At 37.6% G+C, this 11,524-nt stretch overlaps 3 protein-coding genes across 3 annotated transcripts; 2 read left to right on the top strand and 1 right to left on the bottom strand.

Annotated features, from left to right (window-relative positions):
- Positions 1–390: 390 nt before the first annotated feature.
- Positions 391–2,655, top strand: LOC123212135 (protein POLLENLESS 3-LIKE 2-like). The gene is made up of 4 exons (XM_044631197.1): positions 391–709; positions 798–1,010; positions 1,092–1,247; positions 1,328–2,655. The coding sequence occupies exons 1-4, from the start codon at positions 542–544 to the stop codon at positions 2,411–2,413; spliced, it is 1,623 nt and encodes a 540-aa protein (XP_044487132.1). The 5' UTR covers positions 391–541; the 3' UTR covers positions 2,414–2,655.
- A 128-nt stretch (positions 2,656–2,783) lies between these two features.
- LOC123212144 (L-ascorbate peroxidase 3-like) lies at positions 2,784–5,273 on the bottom strand. Its single transcript, XM_044631207.1, has 9 exons — positions 4,974–5,273; positions 4,751–4,875; positions 4,600–4,649; positions 4,388–4,453; positions 4,259–4,307; positions 3,710–3,792; positions 3,536–3,615; positions 3,306–3,408; positions 2,784–3,215 (listed from the first exon to the last, which is right to left on the bottom strand). Exons 1-9 carry the CDS (start codon positions 5,087–5,089, stop codon positions 3,018–3,020), a joined length of 870 nt encoding a protein of 289 aa, XP_044487142.1. The 5' UTR covers positions 5,090–5,273; the 3' UTR covers positions 2,784–3,017.
- Positions 5,274–6,599: 1,326 nt separating this feature from the next.
- LOC123215309 (protein ALTERED PHOSPHATE STARVATION RESPONSE 1-like) lies at positions 6,600–10,656 on the top strand. The gene is made up of 4 exons (XM_044635352.1): positions 6,600–7,566; positions 7,784–7,968; positions 8,335–8,558; positions 9,500–10,656. Exons 1-4 carry the CDS (start codon positions 6,882–6,884, stop codon positions 10,269–10,271), a joined length of 1,866 nt encoding a protein of 621 aa, XP_044491287.1. The 5' UTR covers positions 6,600–6,881; the 3' UTR covers positions 10,272–10,656.
- The last annotated feature ends 868 nt before the right edge of the window (positions 10,657–11,524 follow it).

Below are 11,524 nucleotides of genomic sequence, written 5' to 3' on the forward strand. Positions count from 1 at the left end.
TTAAAAAATTGATTGAAAAACCATTTTTGTTTTTTTAATTTTACGCTAAATTATTTCCAAAAAAATCTATTATATTTTTGTAATATTTCCATTGAATTTATGTCAAATTTATACTTAAAAGAGATTCCGTACGGATCTTAATGCAAAAAATTATATTCTAAATGGTATTACTAGAATTAATCAATAGATGAAAACGTGGGAAATCGTAAATACAATAATCTTAGGGACGAAAATAAAATAATGATTGTTTGATACCGCCTTATGAGTGTATAATTGGGGGGAGTCTACGTTGCAACGGCTAGTCGGTGAAACGGTAACTTCAACGGTCGAAATTTTTCAAAAAGTTTCTCCTAAAAAGCTCTCTAAATCACGTCTTTCTTCTCCACTCTCTGTCTTCCTCTCTTAAATCTCGCTCGTCTTCTTCTTTTTACCTCTCCACAAAGACTTTGTTTTTTTTGTCTCGTCTTCATCTTTAAAATCGCGGAAATACAAAAAACTCTAATCTAATTAGAAAAAACAAGGATTAAAATTAATTTTAAAGATGCTGCAAGATATGTGGAATGCTCCTCCTGGTTTCAGGCCTACCAAATCGGCTCCGTCATCACCGGCGAAGCCTCTTGGAGTGCTGAGAACCCGGTCAGAGTCCTTTCATGCCATCCACAAAGTCCCAGTTGGTGATACTCCTTACGTCAAGGCCAAGAATGTTCAGGTAAAAATTGGTTTATAATATGTTTCAGTTGGATTTTTTCTTTGGTTTGTGTTTTATTGATACAGTTTTTGTTGCTTTGTTGGATTAGTTGGTGGATAAAGACCCAGAGAAGGCGATTCCTTTGTTTTGGGCAGCCATTAATGCTGGAGATAGAGTAGATAGTGCTTTGAAAGATATGGCTATTGTGATGAAGCAACAGAATCGGGCTGAAGAAGCCATTGAAGCCATCAAGTCACTGAGAAGTCGTTGTTCGGATCAAGCACAGGAGTCTCTTGACAATATCCTGTTGGATCTTTACAAGGTTTTAAATCATTTCTGCATTTTTACTTGTTTTTTGGTTGTTTAGCTTAACAAGTGCTGAGGTTTAGTTATTTGGGTACAGAGGTGTGGAAGATTGGATGACCAAATTTCACTTTTGAGACACAAGCTGTATTTGATTCAACAAGGGCTTGCTTTCAATGGGAAACGCACTAAGACTGCCAGGTCTCAAGGAAAAAAATTTCAGGTCTCTGTGGAGCAAGAAGCAACTCGATTACTGGTGAGGATGCACGAATACAAATTTGTTCGATGGCTTAGGCTTTTTTCAAAAGCTTTTTATAAGTCAGTTTAATGTTGCAGGGAAACTTGGGATGGGCGTTGATGCAGCAAAACAACTACATTGAAGCAGAAGATGCATATCGACGAGCACTCACGATTGCACCCGATAACAACAAGATGTGCAATCTGGGTATTTGTTTGATGAAACAAGGGAGAATTGCTGAGGCGAAAGAGACTTTGCGGCTAGTGAAACCGGCAGTTGCTGATGGACCCAGAGGGGTTGATTCTCATCTTAAGGCCTATGAAAGAGCACAACAGATGCTCAAAGACCTTGAGTCTGAGATGATGAATAAAGGAGGCGACCGGGTTGAGCAAAGTAGGCTGTTTGACGCCTTTCTTGGCTCTTCATCAATTTGGCAACCGCAGCCTTGCAGGGATCCTACTGTGTTGCCAACAACAGCAGCAAATAAAGCACAGGATGACTTTGCTGATGAGAACTCTGATTCCAATTTAATTTTGAATCAAATCATTCCTCCTCCTCAGCAGAGAAGTGTCAAACAACTTTTTCCTTATGGGAACTCATGGAAATCTCAGCCTTCCAAAGATCAGAAAGTCTTGCCCACAGCTACTGCAGTCAAAATTCAGGATAATTTTACTGATGAGAACATTGATCTCAACACATCTGTTAATCAACTGGTCCCTCCTCAGCAAAGAAGTATAAAACAACTTCCCCCATATGGGAATCCATGGAACATTGATGCACAACCATTTTATTCATCCAGATTTTTGAAGGAACCAATGGTAAAAGAGCCAATTGGGAATCAGTTTCAAGAGAATCTGAAAAGAACAAGGTCTGGAAATGCTGCTAATTCTATGAGAGTAAATGACATTGGCGAGTACACCAAATCTTTTGCTGTGGAACCAGAGAAACCTGAAAACAAGACAAGGAGGCTATCATCCGAAGATGCAGAGAAAAAATTAACAGAGTTTTTGCCAGACAACAAGGACTTTGAAGAGGCTATTATTGCTGCAGTTTTAGGTTCAACAAATGAAGCGGGGAAGAATGATGAATCTAGTACCAACAATGCAGGGATATTTCAGAGGAAGATTGATAAGAGACTTAAGGTTTTCCAAGATATCACTCTTTCTTTGAGTCCAAGAGCCTGAATCTGCTGGAGTCTTATTACCTTAACTTATAATTTAATTTAATAATATATGTAGACTTTAGATTGGAGATAAACTTGTTCTCCTTGTCTACTTCACTTCCTGCATGTGTAGGTAGACATTTGAGGCTGGAAATTTGACAGTTTGTCCACTAAACTTTAATTTTGTTGACTACTTAACTTATGTAAGCCTCAAGAAAAGGGCATATCTTAATAAAAGAAAATTTTGATGTCCCATTTTTGGCATCCTATTTCGCAAAATAAGTCTGTCCCTCCTTTTCCCTCCACACTCTGTTGCCAACAGGAGGGGACACAAAGAGAATGGAGACCAAAGAAAGATAATGCCAGTAAAAGCCTCGAACATAGGAACACAGTTGAAAAAGGAATTAAATGTCTAGTTGAAAGTTAAAGAGGTCTGGGCCAAGCTCAGGGCAGCTAACGAAAGCTGATGCCCACAATGAAATGAGAAAATGTATGATCATTCCACATAAAAGGCCCATTTGTTCAATCAAGAACAAATGGGACTTGCCAGTAATCAAATTCAATCAAGAAACCCATTGAAATTTCCAATATGTGTTACATGTGTTATTGATAAAATTTAAACTTCTTCACTTGACTCTTCTGTGAACTTCATAAAAGTAACTGAAGATCACCGCGGCTGCACCTGCTGCAACTCCAACTGCAGCTTGTGCTAATACAGTAAAGTTCTTCGCCGCACCCTTAGAACCCAAGGGATATGGATTAAAGCCTAGTTCTGAAAGTTTCTTCTGTGACGCTGCATAATCTGCAAAGAATGCATCCTCATCCTGCCATATGGGCAAGAAAAATCTCAACTGAAGAACTTTTCATCCTAAAATGAGCTATTCATCTTCCCATTTATTAAGAATCCACGTTACCTTTGCATATAACTCCACATAGCGGCGGAACTCTGGAACCTCCAGTAAAGCCTTATCTGTCGGAAGTTGTAACAGCCCCTCCGACTTTCCTTTCAGAAGCTCCCTGCTCACATCACATTATTCATCATAAATAATGCAAACAAAACATATATAGAAGGTAAATACATCTGTTCTATTTATTCTACTTAAAATGAAATTTCATTATGTCAAGCACTGATAATTTATCATACACAAAGTATGTGTTGTCGAATTTTGCAGGATCCTTTGTCCAGGCACCCTCAAATTCTGATCTTTCTGGATGTGCCTTCCCCTAAAAGAAGTTTAAAAATATATAAAAAGAAATTACATATACGTTTTAATCAGAGTAGAGAATTAGCCGGAAGGGTATCAGGGTAAAATGCTACCAATGTGTGGCCACCAGACAGCGCAACAATGTCCTTGTCAGATAGACCCATCCGATAAAAGACATCCTTTAGATGTGCTACACCTGGAAAAGATGGAGTAAAACAGAGTATAATCTGTTAAATCTACTATAAGTTTCAAAAAAACAAACAACACAATGTACCACCGTTTGAAACATTAATAAACTTATTAACTGGTTAATATTATTTGTTAGATCACACTCTTTTAAGTCCTCACATGAAGACTTGATAATTTGCCAACAAAAAGTGAACTTGATGAAAACCCCTCATCGAGTCAACCCACCTTAGTATAACTCTACATATCTAAAATTTAAATCCTGGCCCATTAAAAAATTCACAGTGCTTTCCGAACCTTGTATGCCCGTGCAAACAAAATGTTGTCAATTCAAGCTAAACAAGTTACTCTCTTGCCTAATCAGGCATACAAGTGCTGCGCAGAAAATTTCTGCTTAAGAGCCATACAGTTTAAAAGGAAAAGACACGAGATACACTTGAAATAAATGGAATTATAGAAGTAATTCAGTGGCAAACCTTGTTTTGCATCAGGAAGACGCCCCTCTTCGATGCACTCTGTACAATCCTAATAAAATAAATAAATAAAATTAGCATTGTGCAACACAGTTAAACAATTCGACCCCATCTCATGTTCAAATAAAATACCTCTCTGCCAGGAACAAAGTCAATAGTGGGTCCTCCAGTGACCTCCACGGCGACAACCCCAGCTAGCTGAAAATCCAATGTTCAACAAACTTTATATCTATATATTTGAATGAAACACATGATAGCTCATATAATATTAACAAATAAAATTTCATAAACAAAACTCTTTATTTAAACCACAATCCTAAATTTAAGAAAGATAATTCAGTAACCTGATAAAGGTCAGCGTATGTAATTTTAGGATGCTTGGCCTTGATTCCCTCTAGTATCAAAACAAAAGCAAGAAGAAGTCGGTAAAAATGCACTAATAATTAATAATAATAACGATTATTACATAAGTAGAGCTCGGCAGCAAAACCTCACCCAGTAAATCTATGGCAATCTTTAAACCCTTATTTGCTGAATGCGAATACTCTTTCTCTTGCCTAATGGATCCATTCGGCCCGCCAGTTTTGGTCTTAGCATCATAAGTTCCAGCATCGTGCCACCTGTCCATGCATTTATCAAAGGCTCCATCATCAAAATTCATAATCACATAGTTTACTTTTCTAGTAAGATTTTCAACACTTAAAAAAATGAAAATTACGCCAAGCGAAGAAGTATAGGAGCGCAGCTCTTGCTGTAGATAAGATGCCGAAGGTCTCTACGAGCCTTCTCTATCGCCTTCAAGTACTCTGCGTCTACTGCTATACGTCCCACCATTGTATGATTCTTAGAATGTTCTCAAAACAAAAACAATGAAAGACACGGCTGAATCAAGCTTCTTCGCAATTATATAGAGAACTTTACCGAGAAAAATACCTAGGAAGAGAATCGAAAGAAACGAATTGCTTGAAGAGTTGGGAAGAAATAAGATGAAACGTAAGAAAAGGATTGCTCTGCTTGGTTTGGCCGTTGATGGAGGGAAGGGAATTCTAATTTTCAAATTTATATTATTACTGAGTTACGTCGTTGTAGGAGCGTGGAATGTACGTGCGAATGAATAATCCAATAAAGATAAAGTGGACGTATGGTAGTTGTGTCAGATCTTGGTTAGTGTGAGTGCGCGTGTGATAAGAAGAAAGTGGTTCCTCATCTTTATTGAACAACGAACCCGATCATTTTGCACGTGCTGAAACGGTTTATGGTTTTTTTGGACCGAACATCATGGATCACAACTGGACCAAAACCGGGCTCAAACTTTGGCCCAATAATGGTGGGTCTGTTAAATATAATTATATATATATAATAATATATTATTATATAATTAAATATTATTTATTTTTAATTTTTAAGTATAAAATAATATATTATTATTTGTGTATAAAATTATATAAATAGATAAGAATGCCAGATTTTATGAAATGAACTTAAGTGAGTTAAGTATTTTTAAACTTAAACTTCATATGTATTCGATTCCTCAAACTCATAATTTAAAAAAATTGTGATACATATAAACTAAATTGATATTATTTTAATTAATATGTATTAAAATATTAGTATTTTAGTTATTTTTTATTCGATTATAATACCGAGCTAAATTTTGAATTCGACTCTCTTTGAGTAAATCAAGCTTAAGTTATTTTAAGATGAACTCAAATTTAAATTTATCTAAATTAAATCAGATTCGAACTTTAACAAATTTAAACTTGATTGGATCCGAGTCCAGTGCTCCTATTAGCACCTGGAGTGGATCTTGACTTGGTGAACTTCGTATGAATCCAGTTTATGAGCTCAGCTTAAGTGGGAAGAAGAGATTGACAATGGATTTCCCTGCACTGAATTGACCCAGTAAAAACAAAATTCAAAGTACTCTAAAACCGAGTCAACAAAAAAACAGCGTATTCGGAAATTTGAAACTTTTCTATTTGGAAGCCTTTGTATATCCGTTGAAATATGAAGTTACAAAAAACACCCTCTAAGCAGAGTGAGTTCGCACGTCCCATGTTCCACTTCCCAATCCCATCTGACAACAAATCTACTCTTAATTCTTTAAGGGCATTTTGTAGTAATTAAAAGAGGTAACACTAGGGTATTTTCGTCAATAAATTCAATATAAAATTTTTTCACTGTGCCAGTGGCTCTCTACCCAATTCATTGTCTCTGTAACAATACTCTCTCTCTCTCTCTCTCTCTGTATTTTCAACTACGGCCATCAACTACAACCCCCTCCCCTCATTTCTACAGTGAAAAAGACAAGGATGAGGAAAGAAAGTAGAAATTTGGCAGGCATGCATTGGGTTTCAGTTTGTATGCTGTACTAGTGAATAGTCGTAAAGATTATGATTAGGAAAGAAACTTTGTATAGCTTAGCATTGCCAGTGTTGTTCAGAATACATTTTCGTACGAATTAAAGGAGAAAGAGGGTTTTGCTTTTGACGCAATGGGCGCCATTACCATCTTAACAGCCGGAGAGGGGGCTTTATTTTAGATATTTATTATACCTTACCTCCCACAAACAGAGCAAAATCTTATAGTTTTGCTTTTGGTAGTAACTCAAAGCAACAACCGGGCGATGGGTTGTTGTATCTCAAATCTAGATGGGGGAGAAACAGTCTCACAATGCAGAGCGAGAAAGAGATACATGAAACAACTAGTGGTAGCAAGACAGTTTTTTTCAGCTTCACATGCAATGTATTTTCGTTCTCTTCGCAATACTGGCTCAGCTCTTCTTCAGTTTTCAAGTAGTGAATCCGCTCTTCACCACCATCACCACCTCGGACCACCATCACTACCACCACCCCCATCACCACCAGAAGAAATCTTTAGTTCACCACGGCCTCCATTTAGTCCCAGTACTGATACTAATTGGTCATCATCAATTGGAGCTTCTCCTCTTCCACCACCTCCGCCTCCTCCACCTCCACAATCTTCAACTTGGGACTTCTGGGACCCATTTGTGGAGACAACAACACAGTCTATGACCGAGGAAGAGTGGGAGGACGAGGTTGCTGAACTGCCATTGACTAGGTCTAGGACTGAGAGTACAATGGCGCCGCCTTCGGTGTTGAGTGGGTACTCTAAAGACACTAGTGGAAGTACTGACCTTGCTATGGTGAAGTCAACAAATGGTAAGAATATATTTGACATTATCAAAGAAGTTGATGATTACTTCCTTAAGGCTGCTGATGCGGGTGCTGAGCTTTCTGCAATTCTTGAGGTTACAAGTCCTATTGTTTCTACCACCCAGACTAAAGGAGGTATTTACCTATTAATACGTGGGTTTCTTGATTTTGTTTGTCAGATATGTGTTGTTATTTCTCATGTACTTTCTCTTGACTTCTTTGACAAACAAAATAATTATGTCTTCTACTGGTTATCCCACATAAAAATATATATTGTTGCATGCGATCACAGTAAATAGGCTTCCATTTCTTCGACAACGTTTATTAGTGATTTGTGAATCTGCAATTGCAGGTAAAGTTTACAGCTACGGCTTCTATTTGAGTCCAGCGTCGTGGACATGGGGTTCCAGTCCAAAATCTCAGGCATTTGGAAGCTTCTTGGGTGACCAAGTAGTTGGAAACAAAGGAGGTGATAGCCATTCCTCAACCATTGAGAAGCTATATGCTTGGGAGAAGAAACTGTATGAGGAAGTTAAGGTAGAGATCTATCTTCGGTTCTTTCATTTTTTTTTTTCACAAAAGCTAGCTCCAGTCACTAATATTAGTCGTCAGCTTTCGTTCAAGTTTCAAGGGATCGAAAAGAAAATGAACATTTTATTCTTATGGCATCATCTTGTCCCTGGTGAAAACATTAACTTTACTTGATGAAACCCATAAGTTTTTTCTGTGTTATAAGCAAATTTTGAAAATCTGAAGCTTTATCTTTTGGGGCCCAAGATTGGCCTTGCATTTCTTGGTCAAAAAGCGATTGGTGGTTCATATAAATATATATTCATGAAATGACAAGCTTATTATTCAATCCTCATTTAGTTTATTTAAGTGATTCTCCACTTCTGTGTTTAGGATTCTGAGGCTATAAAGATGAAGCATGAGAAGAAGGTGAGCCAGCTGAGGAAACTGGAGGTGAAAGGAGCTGACTATTTGAAGACTGAGAAGACCAAGAAAGAGCTTGAAAAGCTAGAGTCTCAATTAACTGTTTCCTCTCAAGCCATTGAGACTATCTCAGCTGAAATCAACAAAATCAGGGACACTCAACTCCACCCTCAACTCCTTGACCTTGTTAAAGGGTTAGTCTTCTTTGGATCCTTCATTCATATAGCATTGTCATTGTTGGGCAGGCATCTTTAACTTGGTTGCTTTTACTTTGGACTGTTGTTTTTTTCCTTTTCTTGTGTTGAGAAATTAATGTTTTGCACGCACTATTATGCTAAAAATAAAAGTAAACCTAGTAAAAGGGAACAATGCACAGGATAGATTTTGCATTTGGTTTATCAGAAATGGGGACCCCAAAAAAACAACTACAGGATAAAACAGTAACTGGATATGTGTACTGAATAACTGTGAGAGTCAACCGTATAAATTTAGATGCGAGGGCTTACTTATAAACAGTACAAAGAATTACTTTTGAAACTGTCATCCCAAAACCAAGCTCAGCTTCATTCATTGTTTGGCTCTCTCCTCGTCTTTACAACCAGGAATAATCTTTTTCCTTTTGAATTGTCACCTTAATAGGAGTGCAATATGTTTACTAGTGGGGTCATCAGATGGAACATAGAGAATTGATGGGTAAATGCAATTGACTGGTACTTGTTTGCAGGACTCGATGTGGACCTTTTTATTTTACTGAAGCCTTAGTGTCCTCAAGACCCAATATTGTTATTTTTGGACAAAATCAATTAGGTTTAAATTTCAAGGAGACTTCAGCAGAGTAGAATTTAGGATCATTGATAGGCTTAAGCATGCTTATATATCCTTTTGTCATTTGGTGCTCAGTTAGAGAATCTAAGATTTGACACTGTGGTTTTAGTTATAATCCCTCTGGTCAATTACTCAGAGCAGTGAGAGATTCCTAGAACTTATTACCCTGATTTCTATACAAGGATGGACATTTTTCCTTCCATGAAAGTGTCCGTTGGTTATTTTTTTGACTCACTGTTTCCAATTGTCTTCTTAATTTGTATGAGCAAGAAAACAGTGTGTAATTCACTTAAACTTGCTTGATTCCCAGATTAATGTGCATGTGGAGAAGCATGTATGAGAGCCACCAGGTCCAAACTCACATTGTTCAGCAGTTCAAATACCTCAACACAATTCCATCTGCAGAACCCACATCAGAGATTCACAGGCAATCAGCTCTCCAGCTTGAGCTCCAAGTCCAGCAATGGCACCAATCTTTCTGCAACTTAGTCAAAGCCCAAAAGGACTACATTCAGAACCTCACAGGGTGGCTACGCCTAAGCCTTTATCAGTTCACCAAAACCCCACTATCTAGAACTGATCAGGAAACGGGAATTTACTCATTTTGTGAAGAATGGCACCAGGCAGTTGATAGGATTCCAGACAAAGTAGCATCTGAAGGAATCAAAAGCTTCTTAACAGTGATCAATGATATTGTAGTTCAACATACTGAAGAATATAAACAAAAGAAGAAGTCAGAGTCAGTGTTTAAGGAGTTTGAGAAGAAGTCATCCGAGCTTAGATTACTGGAGAACAAGTATGGCCCATTTTCAGTGCCTCAAAGCCCTGGCAAGGACCCAGTTGCAGAGAAAAGACTGAAGGTTGATATGTTAAGAACCAAGGCAGAGGAGGAGAAGAGTAAGCATGAGAATTTGGTAGCTATGACAAGAGCAATGACCGTAAATAACCTGCAGATGGTTTTCCCACATGTCTTTCAAGCAATGGTCGGATTCTCAACTGTGTGTATGCAAGCATTCGAGAAGTCATACAATCAAGCCAAGAAAATTACACAGGAGCAACAAGTGAAGACGATACTCCCTTAAAATGGGATCTTTATCTTAAAAAAAAAAAAAAAAGCTATGATAATTGGTTTCTATGTGTATAGTTGATAATAGAAGCACTGAGAAGTTTTGCAGGCTCACTCTATACAAATCCATGTGATGCAAATTTTGTGCAAGCGCAGTGGAGTGCTGTGAGCCATTTTGGTACAGGAAGTTGTGGCAACTTCGGAACTCGGACGAATTGTGGTGTTTTCAAGTAGGCCTTCTGTATACTTTGCTTTGTATTTTGGATAGGATACTGCTTTATATCTTAAATGTTATCCTCAATTTGGTTCTATAAAGCTAGTGTTTGATTTTGTATGATGATCAAATTGCTACTTCATTGAAGAGTATAATTATATCAGTCAGTTGTGCCTGGGGAGTTAAATTTCTTTGTGTCTCAGTCCACTGTTCAACTGGGCTAGCTCAAATAGTCAATCATAGCGCATTGCAATCTGCTAAAAGATGCATAAAATGAAAATCTGATTGTTCAACTGATTTTATTGCAAGTATAATTATATCATAAAGAAGAAAGTTAATGATATGGTTTTGAAATCCAGATTGGATCGGTCAATTTAACCAGTTTGATCAGGACTCAAAAGACAGCAACAATTCTCAGTGACAGTCCAATAACTATAACTATTGAACCGTTTTAAACAGTTATTAAATCAGGAAAGTTATACTAGGTTGCAGGCTAATCAAAAGTGACAAGTTCGATGCTAGTAGAATTTGGAAATGATGATATTGGCGTCGGGAGAAACTATTGAAACACACCATGACAGAAAAAGGACACCGTCTTGTTTTGAGGTTTCCACACATGAAAAGCACCATTTCTTCCCCTGTTGCTAACAGCAACTTTAACAACGTTCAGCTCCGTTATCCGCAAAACACAAAACTGCGTTATCATTCTTCGCATCCTCCCTTTAGCAGAATCCCTAGGAATTTGCTGGATTTGAAGAATGATAACACCATATACAAGAAGAGTTCTCCCAATGTCAAATCCGATGTCATCACAGGTAACAAAGATTCTCTGATGCATCATCATGTTTTGACAATCCCTCTCTCTTCCTCTAGAACATCGATCAACGAAGACAAAGATCATGTCTTCATCTCTCTAATTTTATTTGACGCCAATCAGGCATCAAGAGGAAGGGAGAGAGACCATCAGAATATGGTGACGTGTAGGGGAATCTTTGTCGCCAGTGATAGCGTCAGATTTGACGTCAAAAATTAAAAATTAAAAATTAAACCCTTGG

The sequence above is a fragment of the Mangifera indica genome, chromosome 1 (assembly GCF_011075055.1).
Source record: "Mangifera indica cultivar Alphonso chromosome 1, CATAS_Mindica_2.1, whole genome shotgun sequence".
NCBI classification, from domain to species: Eukaryota; Viridiplantae; Streptophyta; class Magnoliopsida; order Sapindales; family Anacardiaceae; genus Mangifera; species Mangifera indica.

Excerpts from the sequence above, each read along its gene's own strand:
- LOC123212135 (XM_044631197.1), top strand. The coding sequence starts at position 542 with ATGCTGCAAGATATGTGGAATGCTCCTCCTGGTTTCAGGCCTACCAAA. Across the intron at positions 710-797 it reads TCAAGGCCAAGAATGTTCAG|TTGGTGGATAAAGACCCAGA; the intron begins GTAAAAATTGGT and ends TTGTTGGATTAG. Across the intron at positions 1,011-1,091 it reads TCCTGTTGGATCTTTACAAG|AGGTGTGGAAGATTGGATGA; the intron begins GTTTTAAATCAT and ends ATTTGGGTACAG.
- LOC123212144 (XM_044631207.1), bottom strand. The coding sequence starts at position 5,089 with ATGGTGGGACGTATAGCAGTAGACGCAGAGTACTTGAAGGCGATAGAG. Across the intron at positions 4,308-4,387 it reads ACTTTGTTCCTGGCAGAGAG|GATTGTACAGAGTGCATCGA; the intron begins GTATTTTATTTG and ends TTATTTTATTAG. Across the intron at positions 3,616-3,709 it reads TGTCTGGTGGCCACACATTG|GGGAAGGCACATCCAGAAAG; the intron begins GTAGCATTTTAC and ends AACTTCTTTTAG.
- LOC123215309 (XM_044635352.1), top strand. The coding sequence starts at position 6,882 with ATGGGTTGTTGTATCTCAAATCTAGATGGGGGAGAAACAGTCTCACAA. Across the intron at positions 7,969-8,334 it reads AACTGTATGAGGAAGTTAAG|GATTCTGAGGCTATAAAGAT; the intron begins GTAGAGATCTAT and ends TTCTGTGTTTAG. Across the intron at positions 8,559-9,499 it reads CTCCTTGACCTTGTTAAAGG|ATTAATGTGCATGTGGAGAA; the intron begins GTTAGTCTTCTT and ends CTTGATTCCCAG.